This window comes from Emys orbicularis, chromosome 22, assembly GCF_028017835.1.
Source record: "Emys orbicularis isolate rEmyOrb1 chromosome 22, rEmyOrb1.hap1, whole genome shotgun sequence".
Lineage (NCBI taxonomy): Eukaryota > Metazoa > Chordata > Testudines > Emydidae > Emys > Emys orbicularis.
In genome coordinates, this window is record NC_088704.1 from 14,723,668 (window position 1) to 14,747,244 (window position 23,577).

The 23,577-nt window shown below is 52.0% G+C and overlaps 1 protein-coding gene across 1 annotated transcript; it reads right to left on the minus strand.

The window, feature by feature from the left end:
• Positions 1-3,405: 3,405 nt before the first annotated feature.
• PERM1 (PPARGC1 and ESRR induced regulator, muscle 1) lies at positions 3,406-9,819 on the minus strand. The gene is made up of 3 exons (XM_065421488.1): positions 7,692-9,819; positions 4,523-4,639; positions 3,406-3,485 (listed from the first exon to the last, which is right to left on the minus strand). Exons 1-3 carry the CDS (start codon positions 9,817-9,819, stop codon positions 3,406-3,408), a joined length of 2,325 nt encoding a protein of 774 aa, XP_065277560.1.
• Between the last annotated feature and the right edge of the window lie 13,758 nt (positions 9,820-23,577).

The following is a 23,577-nucleotide window of genomic DNA, read 5'->3' on the forward strand; positions in this document are numbered from 1 at the left end:
TCTGAGATTTATTTCATATATACAACTAATATACTCCATTTATATACAGTGTGTACCCACCACTGTCTCCTTTTACTGCTATAGAGCTCACTCTCTTATATTTAATAGGGCATGATTTTAAAGACAGCGCCTCAACCCCCCCCCATAAGTAACATTAAAACTCCATGACACTACGTAATACAAGGGACTATCTAAACATCTCTTAGTTCGTAAAACAGATTCAGGAACCAGCGCCGAAGCCAAGTAAGGCTGATGAGGATTTCATGGCTCCGTTATTTCCCACGGATGGAAGGGGCGGTCAGGAGTTCGTGGGGGGACGACTGGTTGGACAGCGTGCTGATGTTCTGCAGCCTTTGGGGGCTTGATAACTGCAGGTCAACAGTGATGAGCATGCTAGCTGGCCTCAGCCTACGTCCCTCATTGGCTTTTGACCACATGTCCTTGCCGTTTGACACCATCTGATATTTGAAAGGGTCTCTGGCTAGAAGGTCAGGGGGGCTGGAACAATTTGTATAGTGGGGGTGTGGAGAGCCATTGAACCAAACTGTAAATCCTGTATATAATGGAAACCGCTTCAAGCCAGGGGGTGCAGTAGCACCCCTGCCCCCCTCATTCCAGCACCTATGTAGAAGGTAGGGCTGGGATGGTGCGAAGAGATACTGAGATGCAGTGACTGAGGTCTGTGTGCTTTGATGGCTGGAATTATAGAAATCAGAGATGAACAAAAATTGATTAGATTGCATAGGCCATCCCCGAAAAACAGAGGGAACGGCACGCTGGGATCGCGGTGCTCTGGCAGAGCTGTCTGGCAGAACCTCCCACGGTGCCTGTTTGTACTATGCCGCCGATAATTTGTAGCCTAGTAGGCAGAAAACGGGTAAAGGATGGGGGTAAGATGGAAGACTGACTGCGTGGTGAAGTTAGCAAAGGCTACCAAGCCCTTTTCCTACTGGCCCTATCTGGAGAACTCATCGTTGAGAAGAGGACTGGGTTTTCTAATGCAACCCACTGTTCAGGGTGTGTTATATATGTGCCCGAACCACTGAGATGAGTCGGCGACATCGCCCACCTGGGAGAGACAGGACTTTAGCTCAACATGTAACAATGCAGGCCTGGAGTGGTACAAGTTCTGCGTTCAGCCCTTTATAGGGACCAAGATGATGGTGGTTACATTGTGGATAACTCCTAACACCAATAAAAGAAGAAGTCTAAAACAGAATCAAAGACTAAATCTCAGGGACAATTTAGTAGCTCGACATTAGCCGTAGTACCCCTCTGGGGCACAGGAGGGAGCTCTGAGATTATCACAGAAGGTCCCTTGTGGCACATTTGCAGAGATGTTATAGGGTGACTAACCTTTAACACAAGTCTCTTGAACTTCACCCCTTTCAGTCCTGGATCTCAGGCACCTTTGTCCTCTCTCCTCCTCCCCTGGATGTTCAGTGCACCCACCCCTGCTCCCAGCCTACTTTCCAGGACACTTTTCACACGTGCCTATGGCTCCTCCAGCAGCAAACAGCGCAATAGCTGTTTGTCGTTGCAATATTCCAGCGAGGTCTAGGGTTGCCAACTCTCCAGGACTGTCCGGGAGTCTCCAGGAATTAAAGATTCATCTTTAATTAAAAGATTATGTCATGTGATGAAACCTCCAGGAATACGTCCAACCAAAATTGGCAACCTTAGCCAGGTCTCATACCTACCAGCCAGCCTGTCCTCTCACATGGTCACATCTTCTCCAAAGCCCCTTTCTATGCCCCTCCCCCACAAATTTCAACCCCCTCCCCCCCGCTGTGATGCCATAAAGCAGAAGTCCCTACTGTTGTCTCTGGACCCTGGGGCCTGATCACCACTGAGGGGCTTAGTACCTGTGGTCGTAGCATCTGAATACCATCTCTTCCATAGTCATTCGGTATTTCCCCTTTCTCCAGCCTCTGCATCCCCCATCAGAGCCTTTTAGATCTCTCCTCATTTGTAATCTCTCCAACCCCAGTCCCTGTATATACTCTGACCTTGAAGCCCTCACTCCATCCAGGCCAGAAGGGTTAAACCAGCCCCCTTTCAGGACCCCTCAGTGCTACTGCATAGCTGGTCAGAGGAGTCGTTTATTGAATGATGCCAAACGGTACCTCCCCCGTCGGAGCAGCGTGCATCATACCTGCGTGGTTCTCCCCACCCCAGTGCACTGAACCGGCGGCCTCTGGCACAGCAAAGCAGGGAACTGGCTCCACAAATCCTACTGCAGCCTCATTGAAATGCACCACTGGCATGAACACACTGACCTCCGAGAGGATGAACTCCCTTGACATGAGCCAAGCCACGAAGGTCTGAACTCTGCTAAACAAGCCACCGTCTAAGGTCACCTGGATACATTCCCAATTTCACTGCTGCTCCACAGATCGGCTGGGGCTAAGCAGCCAACCTGAAAGCTGCCAATGAGTCGATTGTTCCCCAAACCCTCTCCTTTCCTTCCAGAAAGCCTCCCCATTGCTAGCCGGGACCACTGGACACCAGAAGACTGAGGAGTTGCCCTGGTTTCTTTTGCTTTGTGGCTGCCCACTCTCAAAAGTCTCCTGTGCCAGCAACTTCCAGCTGAAGGGGACAAATGGATACAGTTTCCCTTGGAACACACACCAATGCATGCGGCTACCTAACTATCCATAGGAGATAGCGTAGCAAAGTGAAACCGCTGAACTTAAAGGAGTGAGAGAAAATCTCTACACTACAGGGACTATACCAGCATAGGTGATAGAACTAGGAGAGTGTGTGTGTGTGTGTGTGTGTGTGTGTTGGGGGGGTGGGGGTACTGCAGCACCCCCTGGCTTGAAGTGATTTCCATTATATCCAGGGTTTACAATTTGGTTCAATGGCTCTCAGCACCCCCACTAAACAAATTGTTTCAGCCCCCTTGTATACCAGCACAGCTACGTCAGCATAACTCTGTAGTGTAGACACAGCCTACACTGACAGAACTCCACCTCCCCGAATGATGGCAGCTATGTTGACTGAAGCCTTCTTCTGTTGAGCTGTTGCTACACTGGGACTAGGTCGACATAGCTACGTCGGTCAGGTGAGTGGATTTTTCACCCCCCGATCGCCGTCGCTATGTTGACCAAGTCAGAGGCAGAGAGCAGAATTGAACCAGCATGCACTGGGCCTAATTCTACCCCGTGCAACAAAATGCATATAATGCCTATAACAAACAGATTACATGTCAGATTTCATTGCTTCCTCGCACCCTGCGCCTTGCCAGGACTCTGCAGCCTGGATTCCAGAACCAGGTCTCCACTGGACCCATTGGCAAACAGTCATTTTATTGCCAAAGGGCAAGGTGCAGTGAGTGTTGTCTCTCGGACTCTTCCTCGCGGGCCCACGGGACGTGTCTCTGGCTGGGCCACGCGGGAGTGTCTAGGTTCCGTGTCGTCCTTCGATGGCCTGCCGTCTGAAGTACCGGATGGCAGAGAGGGTGCCAACGTTTGCCAGTAACACTGGAAAAGACCCCAACACATTTCAAGAATGAATCTAGGATTATTCCAAAGCCCTAGTTTCAGGGCTAGTCTGAGCAAAACAGTTTTCTGGAGCAGAGTTTCACAACACGAGTCTCTGCATCTGATTGCCTTTTTGCTGCAGAGCAACCATGGGTCGTTCATGCTGGTGTCTCTCCTTGTCACAGCTAATGAATAATTTCTCTGCACAACAGTGGCACTTTTCATCTCCGGATTGCAGAGCACGTTGCAAAAAATGAATGAATTTAGCCTCACAAACCCCCTTGATGGGGAAACTGAGGAACAGAACAGAGCGGTGACTCACCCAAGGGACACAGGTGTTGGCCCCACTGCACAGGGGTGAATTTCAACCCTAGTGAGTTAGTGGCGGAGGTTGGCATGGAACCCCCGGACTCCTGATTTCTCACCCTCTGCTCTAACCACCTGGCGGCAATGTTCCCAACTAATTAACCCTTTGGGTGCTGGTGTCCAGTTCCACCTCTCTGTGCCGGCAGATCACAGCACCGTCCGTCCTTTCCAACACCAGCATTTCACGGGGAGCTCGGCATGCCTAGGCTAGCACTGGAGGCACATGTTGCCCCATGCATGTTTTGACACCTTAGGGAACACTGACCAGGTTAAGCGATAAGACATGATAGGATGTGGTGATATTGCCACTGTCCGGATACAGGACAGGATTAATCAAAACTAAAGGAATTCTCCTACTGCTTCAAACGATAATTAAAACCAGCAGCAGCTATGCTGGAGTAAAAGCAGTGAGAGATAGAATCTCGCCCTTCCTGGGTGAGAGAGAACCCTAGAAACAGGCGGTGACAGACAGAACATTTCAGAAAGCAGGAAGAGGCCCTTCTATAGTAGGGAGAGATTCGGCTCCAACCTGTACAATCTGCCTAGCGGGAGGATGTAACCTTCCAACATTATCTAAAGTTAAATCCTCCCCACCCCTCAAATCCCCCATGCATCTCCCCCTCCCCTTTATGTAAAGCGCTTCTCCTCTCCCACATGGTCATCCTACCTACCAGTCTTCCATGCGTCCGGAGCCTGCAGATCTGATGTCTTCATGGCCCAGGATGCAAAGGCAACGAAGACCAGGCACATGTCCTCCTGCGTGAGAGCTAGGGGAGGGCGGGGCCTTTCTGCGGGAAGAACAACCTGAAACTAAGGGTCAAGCGATACTAATAATACTCCTGTTACATTGGTCATTTCAGCCAGAAGTCTTTCTGGTATTTAAGCCTTACATTCATTGGCTTTTTCACCAATCCCCTGCTAAGTTTTTCAAAAGGAAAAGAGAAAGGATCTTTTTGCAATGTTGTACAGCGTTCCTCTCCCTACAGAATCGGCCACGAGCCCCTTCTTCTTCTAATTTTTGGAGAACATGGGTCCATTTCTGGAAGACACTTCCCCATAATCTTTTCACTCTACCCAGTTTTAAACAGTTCACCCGGTTTTCAGACTTTGTGGCCAAGCAGGAGCTTAAGAGTTTGAAAGTAGCTTTCAATTTGTGTAGCGAAGGGACATGCCACTGTGCTAACTGGGAACTTAGCAGGTCTATCTAGCTAAGTTATCTAGCCCCATTTACCATGGGATATGTGCGACTCACAGTCTTTAATGGATTTATCCTCACAACACCCCTCTGAGGTTAGGAAGTGTCATTATACCCATTTTACAGCCGGAGAACTGAGGCACAGGGAGACTAAGGGTATGTCTACACTACACACTAAGCCCAGGCTCTGACTCCAGTGGGAACGCAAGGCCCCCTTCTCTCCACACACAAATCAGTCTGACTTGGTTCCGGGAGCGCTCAGCACCCAGTTCCCAGGATGCTGCTTTTGGGGGCAGGGGGCGGAGCCTGCTGTGACTCAGGCCTGTTGTGTTGCAGGGTGGACACAGCTCAGGGTACACACCTGAGTCAGAAGGTCTGTGTAGTGCAGTGTGGACTTAGAAACACTGAATCTGGGTCCCAAGGCCCTGGGTTGACAATGCAGTGTAGACATACCTTAAGTGACTTGCCCAAGGCCACACAAGAAGTCTGTGGCGGAGCAGGGGACTAAACCCAGGTCTCCTGAGTTGCAGGCTAGTACCCTAACCACCAGGCAAGCTTTGGGAAGCGGGTGGTCCAGCAGAGCCACTGGCGTGGGGAGTCAGGGGAGACCTGGCTGTGCTGTGTGACACACAGTGCGGTGGTTTCCCCACCTGTACAGCGGGGTTCATGAGACGTACCCACCCTTGTAAAGTGCTTTGAGATCCATGGATGAAAAGCAACATGGAAGAGGACTAAGCCTGGTTATTAGTTCTATGAGAAGCCTCCACGCCCCCTGCACTCCATCATGGCCATTCGGAGTCTCTGGGCTGCTCTCCAGGGCGTATGGCAGACACCGCTTGGGATCTCTCACTCTGTTGGCGTCCCCATGCTAGCAACCTTCGAGGCATGTTGCAAGAGGATTGCTTTGTTTGCTTGTTTGATCAGGTTTTTAATTAAAGCCAGTTTTATTAATTAGTTACCACCAAGGCAAAGGGTCTTTTCTCGGGGCAGATAAAGAGGCAGCGCTTTGCTGAGTCACTCATTGGTAGGGCTCAGGCCTTATTTGTTTGTTTTTAATATTAACCGGGAGGCACCATGGCTTTAAGCCCAGTATAAACTTTTAAATAAAAACGGTGGCTGTCCTAATGGGTCACATTTCCTCTCCTTCTATTCCCAGCCGCTCTCGAAAACCTCTCGCACCTACTCACAGTCATAAGCAATGCCTGAGTAACCTTTAGAGGCTCCAGCGGGTGCTTATTAAATTAGCCCTGGTTCTAATGTTCTCCTCGTCTGTTTCTGCATGGAAGGTCCCAGTTTGCCTTTCTCTCCTGCCAACATTGTGCCTGTCACAGCCCAGGCACACCGGCTCAGCAACCATCGCGCTAGCTTGGTACAGACAGCATTCCTGGCCATTGACCCCTCAAACAGAAATCCAGCTTCAAGCTTCCCCAGTTCACCTTCGTGAATTGGCACGCAGCAAAGGCGGATTCTGAACTCTGGTGGGCCCTGTCCACAGTTGGGTTTAAACACACTTGTTGCCAGCAGAGTTCTAGCTTGCTTTCCCTGACCACTGTGGAGAAGGACAGATCAGTTGTCACCAGTCTTTACACATAGTCTTCCTTCCAACTCCTTTTTCTTAGTGTGTGAGCAAGTTTTTAGTCTTGGAAGAAATGCTTGTGGCGGTGTTAGTTTGGGTTGCACACAGTTCTGTGTACAGGGAGGCAGGAGAGTTTGCTTTTCTTTCTGCTCTGGGCTCTGACTAGAGTCAGTTCTGGAGGGATGGTTGCCCCCGGGGAGCTGGGCACTGGTGTTGGGCTGAAGGGATTGCCCACATACTGTTTGTGACCACCTCTGCTCCAGGACTGGTGGATGTGCATTAATAAAGCAAGTTACACACAGCATATCCCCAGATTCCACGTCACTGAGTTCTCCTTCCCTGGGAAGCTGACTTGCAAGATGCTAACAACTGCTACTGTTCAGCAGAGGAATACGCTAATGGTGGGAGAAGGGGCAACATCCTAAAGCAGTTTGGTTTTGTAATGCCCATGGGATCAGCTCCCAAACAGCCCTGCCAAAGTCCAAGGCTGTTGGGCAGTGAGGGAACATGGTTAGTGCATGATTTGGGTCTCACTATGCATGACCAAGCTATGCCTTAACCATGCCAAGGGATTCTTGGGTTGCAAGCGTATCCTCCAGCATGTTTGACGATGGGACCACAGGCTAACGAAGGGGATGGAACCGTGTGATTAGCATGATTCACAGAGCAAAGAACAACAGGGACAGCGGCACTATCTCTGGGCAGCAACATCAGGAACGTCAGTGTGTTGGTGCCAGGGGGTGGAGGGCTGGTTCTGGGCTCTGGAGAAACTAGTGTAGCATCAGGGAATTCAGTGCCGTGCTGGGAGCTACAGGCAAACAGAAAACCCAGCACTGGGTCTGGGCTGTGGCCCCAGAGCAGCGTAGAGGCTGCAGATGGGGTTTGGGGCAGAGGCACTGGATAGTTCAGGGCCTGGGGAATCCAGCAATGTTTCTGGGCAGCAGCCCTATGGACACCACGGCTTCTGTTTCCTATTTAATCAGTGAGCCTGTTTCTACAAGGGAGCGCCATGTTTTTAAACCCTGGGGCAGCGAGAAGGGACCAGCTAGGGCCAGGATCAAACATTTACCTGCTAGTGCAGGGGCCATCCCTAAATCCTCTGGCTTCAGCTGGATTCTCCCGGGAGGCCTCAGCTGGAGAAGGGAGAGCCTCTTTATGGAACCTCGTGGGACCGGGACCCCGCGGTCGGAGGGGCTGCGTCTGACCAGGCGCATTGGCTTTTGCAGGAAGGATTTCAAAGCTGCCATGGCTTTTCTTGCCTCCAAGGCCGGCATGCGCAGGAAGATCCGCCCCCAGCTCCTCCTGCCTCTTGCTCCGTCCGTAAAGAAATGTTCGTAAACCTCGGGGATGGAGATAACACCGCCGGGCTCTCCAGCTATGGCCGAGCCCGGGTCCTCCCGGCTTTCGCACAGTGAGGAAGTTTGCTCCAAGGTGCTGATCCTGTCTGGCTCCACAAAGGTGTCTTTGCTGCCTCCTCCCCCACTTTCTTCAGGTTCGTTAAAGAAATATTCATACATCTCAGGCCCGTACATTTCAGGCACCTCCTGCTCCTTCTCGCAGGGAGACATGGGCGTTTTCGCCACCCTACCCAAGCTGTTCATCTCCCCCCCCTGCTCTTGGGCGTCACAGAAAAAATACTCGTACATCTCCGGCCAGGTCAGGGCAGGTATGGCCCCCTCCTGAGAGTCCTCAGCTGCTGAATGATGAGGAAACATCCCTCCTAGGAGCCCAGATCTCTGCCTTCCCTGGGCTCCATCTTCAGCATCCCCTCCAACTGCCACCGTGCTTCCAAGACGCAGGGGCTTCCCAGTGGTGCTCCTGCACTCCTCTCTCTGTGACGCAGTGGGTCTGCTGCTCTGATTCAACGACATATTCTCATGGATTCCTAAATCAGTTGCTTGCTTTGGCCTTGCACGACTGGTCTTCTTCAGTTCCCCTGGGAAGGGCTGCACTGCAGGGCCTTTCACCGCCTTGCTCCTGGGAGCGCTGACGGCCTGACCCCCCAGTGCCAACCCTCGCCCCTCATCCCCCAGCATGCCACAGGTCAGGGTACCACCTCGCTGAGCTTCATCCTCACCCTCCAGCCCCCCAAGAGCTGGTTTGGCCACTATTCCCTCTCTTTTGCTCTCTCGCAGTAGGGCAGAGGAGGTTAAAAACTCCATAGTTAGAGTCGAGCTTTGCAGTGCCACGGCCGCGTGTGATGGTGTCACCGCAGCTGTGGGCGTTCCCTGGTGCACAGGCCCTCTGGGCTGCATGACATCCGGAGAGTCGCCAGGGGAGCCCGGAGCAGTCAAGGCTTGACCAAGACCCAAACGCTCCCCTGGATTCTTCCCAGCAGGCCGGCTCTCCCCTGGTATTCTGGAACACGTTGGCTGCAGGGGCTCTGCAGATGGATTCTGGGAAATGTCACTGTTAGGGTCTGGCAGCCCAGGCTCTAAACAGAGAGACCAGTTCGCCTTTTCCCCCGCTGGCCTCTCCATCCCCCCTGAAGCAGCCAGCGCTGGGGAGCTCACATCCGCTGCATGAACTGGCCTTTCAGACTCTGCCTTCTCTGGGCTGCCTTGCAGATGCTCCCCTGGTAATTCCCCCTCCTGTGGAGCTCCTTCTGGCAGGTGACCGTGGGGTACTACGGCCAGACCCCCTCCTGCCTGTACAGCAAACGGGGCGGCCACTGCACGTTCTGCGGCCTGGCCCACTTCGTTGCGGGAGCTGTCCTGGGCCTGGAGCGGCTTCTCCATGGCATGGCTAGCTGGTCCGGCAGAGCCGGCCCCTGAGAAACAAGGCAGCTGCCTGTCCTGGGCGCTGGGCATCAGCGGAGTCTGCTGGGGGGATCTGGGCGTGTCGTTCTCACACAGAAACCTGCTGCCTGAGCCCAGATCCATTTCATCCTCGCTGCCCGACAGAACCTCCTCCAGGAACAGGTGCCCAGGGATGGGCCGGGGCGGGGCGGTCTCTCCGGGGACCCCATGTGGGGGGCAGGGTCCCGGGCCAGGAGCTGGCCTGCTGCCTGCCCTCACTGTGATCAGCCTGGCGGTGCGGGGGCTGCCGGCCTCGCCGTCCCCTTGCTCAATGTCACTGACGCCCAGCTCCTCCACCGTGGCCAGGGCAGCCGGGATTAAGCTGCATTCTTCAGCAGCCGAGTAAAACTCCGCCCAGTCCCTGTCATTCAGTTGGATGCTGTACTGGAAATTCTCCATCTCTGCAGTGGCAAAGCAAGGGGGGGGGGCAGTGAGGACGTGGGCACCGGGGAGGGGCGCCCAGGTACCCACCGAGACGAGGCCATCAGGCCACTCGTGCCTTTTATCTTCAATTAACCCTTTCCCCTCCGGTTCCTTCACTATTCTGCTGTGCTGCTGCCATCCGCAGTCTCTTGTGGTTGAAACCAGTGGGACGCTAGGACAGATCTTGGCCTCTCCATCAGCCTGGCAGGGGCCTCCTCCTCCTCCCATACATCAGCATGACAGGGGGCATCACCCCGCTAGACACATCTAATACCTACAGCAGCCAGGCAGCCGTTAAATAGTGGAGACAATCCTCGGCTTTAACGCATGTGAGCCTTAATGCATTCTGCGGCGAGCTATTCTAAAAGACCGGGCCGAAGAGGCACCTTCTGTGTTAGGATCAAATTATTTTACATGCCATGTAGCTCCATTTTGGGATTTTCTAATCTCGTCTGCATTAGCATAAGGGGGCACCCTGGGGAGTTAATAGAGCAATTGCAAGAAGCCGGAGGGGCACAGACGAATTTCTGTGCCTCTAGAGTGTTGCAGATTCTTACACTGGCCCATTGCTCAGTGGATCTGAGTGGATCTAATGCCCTTTCAGGTGCAGACTCCCCTGTGGATTGCACCTGCTCTTTCATGGCACGCCTTTCACCACACATTTTATCCCTTCTTTCTAAGTCGCCTGTACCTCCTTGACCAAGATCCTTGGCTGGTGTAACAGCTCCATTGACTTCAATTTACACCCGCTGAGGATTTGGCCGCTTGCGCCTCCCTGGAGGCATGACGAGGTGCAACAATGCCACATAAACGCATTCAAGAAGCAGAGGTTTGCAAAGCCACAGCTGCCCGGCCCATTTCCTGGGGACAGCTTTTCCCCCCGAAGCAGTGGGGAAGCGAGCCAGGGGTCATAGAGCAGCGAGACACAGCCAGCATGCAGAGCATGTGAACGCATCCTACCTGGGGAACAACTTAAGCTGGGGATGGAGCCAGGTGCAGAGTGGTGCAGCGAAATCCTCCCAGCGCAACATGGTGCCGTACCCTTGACGGGGACATTGAGAGCCAGACTTCAGAGCGGCTCCATTCACAGGCCAAAAATAGCCCCCAACTTGTCATGTGAACCGCCATACGTGCCAAGGGCTGTTCCATAAATAGCTGACGGGGGAGAGGCTCTGGGCTTGCCAGCCAATGGGTTTCCCTCTCACACACACAACAGGGTCCCTTGGCCACCCACAGACACATGGGGCCCTCAGGGTTGGAGTTACACCCATGTAAGTGAAGGCCACGCAGGGCACAGGTGCTGGGCATAGGGCACAGAACTCACACAAAGAAGCCAGAGTTGCAAGGATGCTCCCAGAATGGCAGATGGACACATCCCATGACAATGACTGAGGCGAATAGCTTCGTAAGTTAGAGGAAGTGAACTGAGGTTGATTCTGTAGGATAATGATCCCAAGAATGATCAAATCCTCAGGCTTCAGGGCATGATCTGTCTATCTGGGGTATTTCTAAGGCACGTATCAGTGCTATCAAAGTGTAGATGGACATCGGATCACCTCACATGGTCAGGGACAAATGTCCTCCCCCAGCACACTATCGTACATGGTGGCAGCTCTGCAGTTCCTGGCCCTGGCCGCTGACAGAGACAGGGTGGCTGGATCAGACAGCCAAGATACACAAAAGGTAGGTGGGGAAGTGACTTGCCCAGGGCCACCCCGCAGGGCTGTGGCAGAGTGAGGGAGAGAACCTGGCTCTCCTGAGTCGCTCTGCGCGAAACCATGCTGCCTTCTGTTTCATACGCACTATCTCCAGAGGCCCCTGCAGAGCACCGAGCCAGCAGCATGGGGAGCGTCCCTGCAAGTGCCGGAGCCTTTATTGACCAATTCATAAGAACGGCCGTAAGAACCAATGGTCCATCTAGCCCAGCTGCTCCATGCAGCTTTGGCCACGTGCTCTTATATCCCCGGGGTGCAGGGTTATCCCAGGAGTGGTGGGATTCCAGCAGGCCAGACACCAGAGATGGGCGGCAGAGGCCCTGTTTGAATGCCATGCACCCTACATAGAGACCCCGCGGAAACTGAGAGCGAGTTCAGCACAAGCCTGTCTCGCGGAGTTTTTAACCCCACCTGGTTGACAGGCGTATGGCTCCAGAACACACAGAGATCCCAGACGTCCTGACACAGCTCCCCAGGACGGAGGCACAGCTGTGAGCAAACCGGGAGAGACATACAGCCCCACTAGAAGTTCAGCCAGCTACTCCCTTTTCCTTCTGCTCTTACACTGTATATAGGGGGAAAGCTCCTTCTTGTGGTGCCGTGAGATCACTGCAGGCACACAGCGCAAGGCTGGGAGTTCACATGATGTGAGGCTCTGAAACTGCTGCCAGGCAGGGCCCACTGTGGTGATGTAAACAGTGACCGGAATTTGCTTCCTTTCTCTGTTCTGTGGGCTGACGCACGCTGGGGGCTCGTCAAGCAGAGAAAATATGGAAGGAAGGAGGTCGACTGTCTTCTGTCCTTATCTTGTTTTTGATCTGGCTACACCCAACTCCTCCCACCCAGCCACCCACTCTCCCATAGTCCCAGAAGGGAAATTGATCTGCTTCCTTTTCTTGGCGACAGTAAACTTCCTTTTTCTGACTCCTCCAGCAGCCGGCGGTTCAGGCAGAGAACGCGTCGGACCATGCCTCGCAAACCACAGCGCAGAACATGAAAGGGAGAGGCGCAGCGAGGCGGAACTGAAAGCCAGACGTGGGCTGTCGGGCCACGTTGTCAGTGTCACACTGAAAGCCATAGCAGGAGCAGCCACACACTAAACCCAACAGGAACGGCACATGTTCATTTAGCTGTCCAAGGGAAGCCCACATGCCATCGGGGGAGGAGGGAATTATGCACTGACTAGCAGTTCTTTGGCTTCTCTATATAGGGTGACCAGACAGCAAATGTGAAAAATTGTGATGGGGGTGGGGGGTAATAGGAGCCTATATAAGAAAAAGACCCCAAAATCGGGACTGTCCCTATAAAATTGGGACATCTGGTCACCCTACCTCTATACCATGGTCATGAGAGAGCAAGGACAAACTTCCCCAACCTGCTGCACTGTAAGCCACCTGCAGGCTGCAAAGGGGGCACTAGGTGACTCTCAAAGGCAACCCAATAGTTCTAGCCTTAACAGGATGGACCATAGTTCTTTCTGTATGAGACCCTGAAACCCCTCTACAGCAGTCAGCTCTTTTGGGCGGGGTAGGTCACCAATTAAATAAGCACAACCTGGCCTACGCCATAAGGGCTAGACAACTATGGATGATTGCAACGTATACTGTAATAGTGGCTCGACAATGCCATCTACTGAGCAAAGGGTGGGAGGACACAGTTCTCCCCAATAAAGCCCAGACTTGGGAATTGGGACTTTTGTATGAAGGACGTGATGTAAATAACTGTAACATAACCACGTAATTGGAGCTGGGACTGAAGTGAAACCACAGCTCCAAACTCTCAGTCTGCCAGTGCAGGACGCAACGTGGGCCAAAGCCAGAACGAAGGGCACAGACAAATTATTCGCAGAGGAAAACTTAAAACTGCGGTGAGATTCCTTCCTTTCATGTCAGTGACTCTCTAATCTCCCTCTCGAGATTCTGTATTTCTAGCATAAAATGATTTCCAACACTAAAATTGAGGGGGACACCAAAGCTGTGTTGACTGTAACTTTGGGGCTAGGAACAGTGATTTTTCTTCAAACAATGTACATTTGAGGGGTAGACCCCTCACTCAATTTTTAGGGGCACTTGGAACCCAAGTCTGCCAGATTGGGATTGAACATGAGCACGATTATACGTGGGACCTTCAGAACTAAGGCTGTGAACCTCAACTCTAGGGCTAAAGAGCTAACGTTCCTAGCTGGAAGCTGTAGCATAGGCAGCGTGTCTCCCTGTGCATCAGGCACAGAAGGGGATGCTTAACATGCACTGAACAGTGGGTTAATTTGCACTGAAACTCAGAGTGAAATTCAGCTGAAACCACCAGTCTGGTTTTGCTGGTTTGGGGGCAGGTGGATGGCTGGGAAATATCACCCCAAACCACCGAGGTTTGCATTGTTTCTGTCCAAACCCATTAACCGTCTCTGTCTTCTCCTGAAAACTCTCTTAAGATTCAGCCCATATTCCCGGAGAAGTCCACAGTGGGCTCACTCAAAGGTCAGCCCGCGCTGAGTTGAAATGCAGCCCAAGCTTGCCTGAAACACAGCCAAGCTCCTCCAAAAGGCTTGCAAACCTGGCCCAAGTTTCGGGTTGCTAATCCAAATCTCGCTGGGTTTCAGGTTTGGCTGAGCTCGACACATAAATACAGCCTCCGGCTGCGGCCCTCACTTCCATTGGCTGGCCTTTCAGGGTGACAGGGCAGCAGCAAGCGCAGGACTCCCTGCCAGCCTGGCTCTAAAGAAAGGGCGGGTGGAAACTGGGGTGGGCAGCCGGCACCAGGCTTTTAAGCAGAAGCCCCAGGCCTGTAGCAGGCCTTAAATACGAGTGGATCCGGGAATCAGAATGGCCTGCTCCTTCCCTGAGCAAAGCCCATTGTTGTCCCCACTCTAAGGCAATCTGCTAGCTTTGCCTCCCAGCCCCGTCGGGTCGGCCTCCGCCGGATTATTGCTGTGCCAGAGAGGAAAGGAACTCAATGCATTTCATCTCGTCCCGCTGCTCGTGGTGCAAAACAAAATGCAATGCTCCAGCCAAAAACCTGTTGAACTGTTGGAGGGGCCAGCCGTTTTGAGGGCTTTAAGGAAATTCACAGGGTAAAAGCAATGGGAGTTTTGCCATTGACTTCAACTGGGCCAGCATGTCACCCCTGGAATTTAAGGTGTCCTGCCATTTCCACTAGGTGTCACTTAAGGACAGACAGTTAGCCTATTTCATTGATATTTAACCCCTTCTTTGCAAATTGGACACCATTAAATTAGGCTTGAATAAAGACTGGGAGTGGATGGGCCATTACACAAAGTAAAACTATTTCCCCTTGCTTATTTCCCCCCTCCCCCCTACAGTTCATATCTCCTTGTCAATTGGTGGAAATGGGCCATTTTCATTTCCACTACAAACAGTTCTTTTTCTCTCCTGCTGATAAAAGCTCACCTTAACTGATCACTCTCCTTATAGTGTGTATGGTAACACCCATTGTTTCATGTTCTCTGTGTATATATATATATCTTCCTACTGTATTTTCCACTCCATGCATCCGATGAAGTGGGCTGTAGCCCACGAAAGCTTATGTTCAATTAATTTTTTTAGTCTCTAAGGTGCCACAAGTACTCTTGTTCTTTTAACCCCTTCTTGACTCTCAGTCTTATCCTAACCTCAAAGGGGAGGCTTAGGCGACTGGGAGGGGGATATCCGGGTCTTTCCCATCTCTGACTTGTCCAGTTTACATGCGTGTATGCTGCAGGTTTTGCCAGGTTTGCTGTTTGCATGGCAATGCTGCGAATTGCACCGACGCAGCCCTATAATTGCAGAGAACGACAGAAGGAATGGTGAGGCAAGGTTGCGACTGCCCCTGCGTGACATTAGGGACATTTAGAGTCACTGCTTTTAAAACCCGGGTCATATTTTTTATTTGTCAACTTCATACACAGTTGGACACTCTTTGACGGCAGGGACCATCTTTTATTGTTCTGTATTTGTACACAACAGGGCTGCCCAGAGGGGGGGCAAGTGGGACAATTTGCCCCAGGGGCCCCCGCGAGCCCTGGCCCGGCGGCGGTCCGGGTCTTCGGCGGCATTTTGGTGGCGGGGGGCCCTTCAGTCGCTCCGGGTCTTCGGCGGCATTTCGGCGGGGGGTCCTTCAGTGCTGCCGAAGACGCGGAGCGACTGAGGGGCCCCCCGCCGCCAAAATGCCGCCAAAGACCCGGACAGCTGCTGCGTGAGTACAAGCGCCGCAGCTCCCCTGCTTTGCTCCAGACCCCCTGAATCCTCTGGGCGGCCCTGGTACACAATGGGGTCCTGTCCCAGGCCTGGAGCTCCTAGACACAATGGCAATACAAATAATAAATCATCATAATGAAGATAGGAAAAGAGAACAGAAATCACAACACATCTTGGGGTCAGAGTGATCCAAATCTTCTGTGTCAGGACAACATACCATAGCAGTCATCAGAGCTTAACGAAGGACTTTGATTTCCAGAGTGCAGGGTCACATCATGTCTCCATGCTACTGAGACATAACTTGAGTCCCAGGCTTGTGGGAGAACGTTCAGACTACGCTTTAAACACCATGGGCCTGTCGGCTCTGCATGGACATTAAAGATGCCAGGGCACGTCTCCTGGCACCTGCCTTGAGTGCAGGGGACTGGACCAGAAGCCTTGAGGTCCCTTCCAGTTCTACGATTCTATGATAAGAGGCAAGATTTGCTCTGGTGTCTTTGGAAAAATCCTGCTTCCTGCCCATACGCCTCATTATGCAGTGAACTGCGCACTGGTTTCTTCTGCCTTCCCACCCCAGAGGTGGCTGCATTTCAGTGGTGCTGTATTTATACCCATGAGAAGTGCTGTAGGTGACAGAAGGCAATAAAAAATGTCAACTATTTTTATTTCCTTTGCATGGGTTGTTATATCTCGACAACCTCTGGGTATAATAATATCCCCGTAACTCAGCTATCCATTATAGTTTGAGTGTGTGTGTGTGTGTGTGTGCGCGCGCACGCACATCATGTATACACAAAATACACACTGTAGGTCAAAATGCATGGCTGTAATTTACAAAGCCATGCAGGAGATTTGGGTACCCGGTTCCACCTCCCACTGGTAGCTTTGAACATCTCGGCCTGTATGTGTATTGCCCGGGTTCATATGTGTTTGTACAGTGTACACACCGGATCTGTAATGTGTATTTCTCAGCAAACACAGTACAGTTCTGATCTCCTGATTGGAAGACCCTTGGAGGTTTGAGAGACCCTGGAGGCAGGCTGCACTGTACATCACGGTCAAACTCATTCAGTGTAGAGGGCTGAATTCCATGTTAAATGATCTCAGTGGGGCAGTGTCTGCACTGAGGACTCCTAACGCCCCTACTGGTGAACTGCTACTGGTGCCACTGGGAGCTTGGCAGACAGATCAAAGGAAGATTCTGGCCTCTATGTAGCAACTAAACGCTTAGATATTGTCAGTGTCTTACTGTCGCATCCAGTTTCAATCAGTAGGAAAATATGCTTGCTTTAGACCCACCATTATCTCTTACCTCTGCTTCTCTCCTTTCTCCATCCTCCCAGTTCCTTCTCTGTCTCTCTTCCTCTTCCCTGTCCATGTCTCCTCCACTCCTTTCTCTGCATTTCCTTCCTTCCAGCAATTCCCAGTCCACCCAAGCATGGGTTTCATTCCCACTCCTTCCCCTTTCCATCTGCCAAAAAGGACAGCACAAAATAGTTCATGTTGACCCTGAAATATCATAATTGGTTTTGAGAGCTGACACCCCAGTGAGATCAACGGGCTGAGATCTCAGTCATTGTTTCAGGCTCTCTCTTGACGCAGGCAGATGTCAGTGCATTAGTTATACTCACTTTATATTTGGAAACTTTTCTTTGTAACCATCAGTGCTAGAAACTTATGACCACAGGTCACATAAATAATATAATAAATAGAGATTACCTATCTCATAGAACTGGAAGGTACCCTGAAATATCATTGAGTCCAGCTCCCTGCCTTCACTAGCAGGACCAAGTACTGATTTTGCCCCAGATCCCTAAGTGGTCCCCTCAAGGATTAAACTCACAACCCTGGGTTTAACAGGCCAATGCTCAAACCACTGAGCTATCCATCCCCCTACATCAAATGAGCCGGATCCAGCCCACAGCCCATATGTTTGACACCCCGACACAGACTATATGCTGGAGTGTTACCAGTGTTGCCAACGCTCACGGTTTTAGCACGAGTCTCACAATAATGGGTGCTTATATTAAATCCCCAGTGTCTGGATTCATGTGATTAGAGGAGAATCTTGGCTATCTTTTTTTTTTTTAAGTCAGTTTCTAGCCCTCGTGGATGAAGAGAAAATCTTGAAAAGTGAGTGCATCCTAAAGACCCAGCAATCAGAAGGCAAATAGGATAAGCCCATTTTTGTAATCTCATGATTTTTAAGCCAACTTGTGCTGTTGGGGGCCTGATTCCTGATTTTGAATGCCTGGGGTTGGCCATACTGAGTGTGTGTCAACCGCTGACAGCTCCATAGGTGTGCCTGGCTCTTTCAAGGCCGATCCAAGGCACGGCCCTTGCTCTGAGGAGCTAAAAGTCTAAGGTAGCCTAGGTAGTCTAAGGTGAAGGGAGCCACGCCAGGAAATGGGGCAGGGCATGGATGACGGCTAGCACAGGAAAGACTAGGAGATAAGCTCTTGAGCACTCCCTTCTCCTTACTTCCCTTTCTCCACCCCCTCCTAACAGGAGGGAAGGGAGCCTGGCATTTTGGGGGTGCGGAGGGGAGCTGGAGCAGAGGTCAGTGCTGGGAGGGTGGCAGAGGGATGGGCACAGTGCGTAAGGTCTAGGAGGCAGGATACCTGGCAAGGGCGGGGAGGGGGCTGTGAGATGAGACAGGGGAAGGAGGAGGAGGGAGACCAGGGAGCACAGAGCTGCGCTGAGTTGGCAGATGTAGGGCATAACTACATGGGACCTCTTGGCTGTCCGTGGTGTGGTGAGGACCCCGGCTGTTGTAGGCAGTGGTAGCTGGGACTGCAGCCCTGCTGGCTTCCTGCTCTGTCTGGGTTGCTGACTGATTTTTGTTTTAGGTTCGAAATGACCTGCCCCACCCTGAACATAAGCTGTTCCACATCTGCAGGATTCAATTAGTCCTTGAAGTCCTAGTAACTCTTCCTTCTCCACACACCCGCCTCCAAACAATCACATTCCCCGCTGAACAGGGGCAGCGTGGAAGTGTTATTCTAACTCCCCTTGGACCTGCCACCGCACTGATCCGGCCCACCCACTGTCAGCGGCTTCAAAGAGCAGGCGAGAGGTCAGGTTGCAAGCACAGCAGACACCGGGTCGCCCCCTCCGCGCCGTTTCCCTCCTGAAGGCTGAAGGGTGCAGGAGCAAGGCGGAGACTCCAGGGCCGGCTGCAGAAATTCAAGCTGGCTTGAATTAAGCCAGCACTAAATGGAAGGATCACGTCAACCCTTCAGATGCTGGGGCTGTGATTCTGTCCAGACAACTGAGGAAACGAATGCTAGGGGTGATAAAGGTTTATACCCCCACAGTAACACTGCCGAGTGACCTAGGTCTGGGCTACCCTACAGAGTTAGCTTGACGTAAGCTGCCTTGCCATGGAAGTTCTACACTTAAATTTTGCTCCTGCCCTCCTATGCCAACTTAATAACTCCACCTCCACGAGTGGCATAGAACTAAGGTCAATGTAGTGTCCGTGTAGACATTGCTTATGTAGATATCACCTATTGCTGGCTCCCACAATGCAGCTCAATTCATAGAATATCAGGGGTGGAAGGGACCTCAGGAGGTCATCTAGTCCAACCCGCTGCTCAAAGCAGGCCCAATCCCCAGACAGATTTTTGCCCCAGATCCCTAAACGGCCCCCTCAAGGATTGAACTCACAACCCTGGCGTTAGGAGGCCAATGCTCAAACCACTGAGCTACAAGCACTCCTGAGGAGGACACCCGCCGCCGACACAAGGAGAAAAGTGTAGACAGGCACAAGCGAGGTAATTGCTGCAGCAGCTGCAGGCCGACGTAAATTGGCCGACTTAATTTTGTAGCGTAGATGTGGCCTTAAACACCTAAGGCTCATTTTCAACTGTGACCTGGGCCTGGTCTACACCTAAAACTTAGGTCGACCTAGCTACATCGCTCCGGGCAGTCGATTTAACCCTCAGTGTGGACACAGCTAGCTGGACAGAAGGATTCTTCCTTCGACCTGGCTACAACCTCTTGGTGAGGTGGATTAATTACACGGACAGAAACTCCCCTTCTGTTGATATAGCAAGTGCCCCCGCTACAGCGGCGGAGCTGCAGTACTGCAGCAGAAGCGCTTGTGGTGTAGACAAACCCTTAGATACTTAGGAACCTAAATCTCATTGAAAGTAAATGGTTCCAGGGGCCTTATTCCCATTTGAAAATGGGAATTGGGCTCCTAAATCATGTACGTACTTTTGAAAATGTTACCTCCTGTCTGCAAAGGGTTAAAAAAAAATCTCCAGAAAGTTTTCCAAAGGAGCTGATACATTTCCTTAGTTTGGCTACGCAAAAGCCGTACAGGGAACCACAGCCAAGAGAAAAATGACAAATGACCCTTATTGCCTGAGCTTGGGGTTTATTAGGGAGGCTGAAGGGGCGAAACTCGGACTAGAGCCGGGCCAGTACCATGAAATTATTCCCCAAATATTTCACTTGATGTCTAAGGCCTGGTCTATGTTTGGGAGTCAGCCATCGGGGCCAGGAAGTGATGCTGGTGTAGTGCATTGGTGCAAAGCCCAAGTACAGACAAGGAAACTACTGTTAATGATCTCACAGTGACACCTAGAGGTTCCAACTAAGATCAGGGCTTTGTTGCGCTAGGTGCTGTACAGACACGTTGCGACAGACAGTCCAAATAGACAAAGCAGATGAAGGATGGGAGGAGAAACAGAGGTACAGCGAGAGGAAGTGATTTGCCCATGGTTACAAAATAAGGCAGTGATACTGCCAAGTTTGGAACCCAGCTCTCCACCTCTTAGCCTGGTGCTCTATCCACTAGACCATGCTGCCCCAAGCTACAGCATTAGACTCCTGGGCAGGAGCAGTCATAGAAACAGTCTTTGCTCTGCATGTGCAAACAGCCTTTGCATTCAGGTGAAGTACTTTGGCACTCATCGAATCAGGGAACAGAAACAATATCGTGTGACTTACCTGACCAATCAGAAGTACTCAACAAAGCACAAACAGTGAATAGTCACAGAGAGCAGTTCAAGGTCCATCCACCCATAGTAACTTTCAGGAGGTGGGAGGAGAAATTACTCAGATCCTTTGGAATAACATAAATTTCAGGAAAGCATGGTCCAAGCACAGCTCCGTAAGCAAGAAGAGAAGCCAGGGTAGTTGGATAAATTATTCATTGCAAACTATTGCTAATTAGGATAATGAGATGAAATTAGCCATGGAGCCTGAACTCCACATTTCAGATTCATACCTGGACCCAAACGTGCCCAGAATTCAAGGAGGCTTAGATTCAAGCCCAAAGATAACATATCATGGGGGTGACAATCCAGAACATCCTCCTGGTCAGAACTATTGTACTGTGGAACCATCTCCCTAGCAGATTGGATAGAGCACTATAAAATGTTGCCAGGGGACATTATGTGGGCCAAAACTATAACTGGGTTGAAAATAGAATTGGATAAGTTCATGGAGGATAAGTCCATCAATGTCTATTAGCCAAGATGGTCAGGAACGCAACCCTATGCTCTGGTGTCCCTAAGCTTCTGACTGCCAGAAGCTGGGCCTGGACGACAGGGGGTGGATCGTTTGAAATTGCCCTGTTCTGTTCATTCCCTCTGAAGCACCTGGCATTGGCCACTGTCAGAGACAGGACACTGGGCTAGATGGACCATTGGTCTGGCCAAGTATGTTCTCATACAACAGGGAACAAACCTGCTCTTGACAGGGGTTGAAGAACATAACTCCCGGTGGCATGGGTGGCGCACATAAGCGTAAAAAAGGCAAGCCATGCAGGGGTCAGATGCCGGATGCAGCTCAGCTCCCTTTGGAGGTGTGCTGGCCCACCACCTTTGCACCCTGGAAGCAGGAGCACCAGAAGCTCCCTAGAAGTGGGGGGCCACTGGGACCCGGACCGTGGTTCCACCCCCCACTCTGCCCCTCCCCCTGGGGCCTTGCCCAGGCTCCACCCCTGCTCCTGACTGAGGCCCCACCCAGCCCATGCCCTCCCATTTTTTTCCTGCCTTAAGGGTGAGCGATGGGGGGAAGAGGATGGAGAGGAGCGAGTGGTGGGCAGGGCCTTGGGGGAAGAGGCAGAGTGGGGGCGGGGCCTCAGGGAGGAGCAGATCATGGGCGGGGCCTTGGGGGAGGGGTGGAGCATGGGGGCGGGGCCATGGTCTGGGTGCCGGTGGCCCCCCCACTTCTAGGGAGCTTCCACCGCTCCTGGGAGTAGCCTCCCCAAAAGAAAGACTCATGTGCCGCCTATGCTCGGTGGAGGAGCTTCTCCAGCGTTACCCTCCATGATTCTACGTAGCCAGGCAACCTCTGTTTCTCACATGTTTGCTGATCCATTGAGTACCACGCATTGCACATGTGTGTCAGGTGTATGCAATGAGCAGGGACGGGTGTTCAAACCATGGCTTTGTCTGACAGCGCCGAAGGGACGGAGACACGTGTCCCCCACCCATTCGCTCGCACAGCTCCCTGGCAGTGTGGCCGTGACAATCACTTAGCTGTTCAGCACAAATTTAAATAAGACGCCGTTCCATGCAACATGCACGTTCTTCCCCTTTTCCCCCTGGGTCTGGCTGCTCCGACATGCAATAGCCACTGGGTACAGAGAGCCTCGTCCCGTTTCTGATTGGCAAGCAAGCTGCCCATATAACTGGAGCGGAGACTCTTCACAGTCCAGTCCCCTCTTGCACTGCTCTCTGGTTGCTCCATTGCTCTCCCTCCAGTGCAGGAAAGGCACAGCACATAATCGTTCTGATCACGGCAAGCAGCTGTTCGGGAGTCTACAGGAAATGAGACAAGATCTTAGTCTAGCTGGGAGAGCCCAGCAGAGAGGCACAACCACGCTCTCATGACTGGCACGCTCATCTCCAATCTCAGCAGAGGCAAAGGAACGAATGGCCCGTGGAGACTGACCTACCTACCCTCCCACCTCCAGAACTGGTCCCTCCGGGTCCAGCTGACTGAGGCAGATTGGCAGAGCTGGCGCCCTGTTGCCCATGTGCTATGCTGAGCCATCAGCCTCCAGGGCTGGCAGCCTGGCACCTCTCACCAGCATCACATTCGCTTTGTATCCGCACCACATACCCCCTCCCACAGTCCGCTGCCAGTTCTCACAGGCAAACACACAGTACACCCTCGGGGCTGGCTAGAGATCAATCCTTGGCTGAGCAGAACCAAACAAACCCCCCTCTCTTTATCAGGCTATTGTCTTTTGAGGAAGTACCATTGTTTCATTCTTTAGAAAGAGCGCTTTAGCAAAACTCTTCTAAAGCAGCAACTTCTTCCCATCTTCCTGTCTCACCTCCGCACACTTACACCCAGGCCACCTCCGAGGGCTTCAATGAAATTCTTTCCTCCCATTTTAAGGAAAGAAGTGACCTATTTATTCCCCCCCTAATCACTGTAACTTGGGGTGCACGTGGGTGCATATTTGCATGGCAAGTACAGGCGCTTATATTTTTCCTGGGGCTTTTCTGCGTGCCTCATGGAGAATTAAGTGCCATCCACACTGCAAAAATGCTGGTGTTTGAGATCGGTTTGGGTGACTATGTTCTACTGGCAAATCCAGGCCTGGGTGGAGGGGAGAGAAGCTGCTCGTTCGCTTCAGTGCAGTCGTGCCTTGTGCTCGCAAGAGCGTAACGAAACGGTGGGCATGGCACTGAACTATGATGCAGAAGCCTGGACTGTGACTCCTGGTTCCGCCACAGATGCCTGTGTGGCCTTGGTCCAGTCTCTTCCTCTATGTAAATTGGGGATATAGCAATTCCTTTGGCTATTTCTATCTTGGAGGCAGGGGATGTCTCTCAATGTGTGTGGTGCTGCAGGCG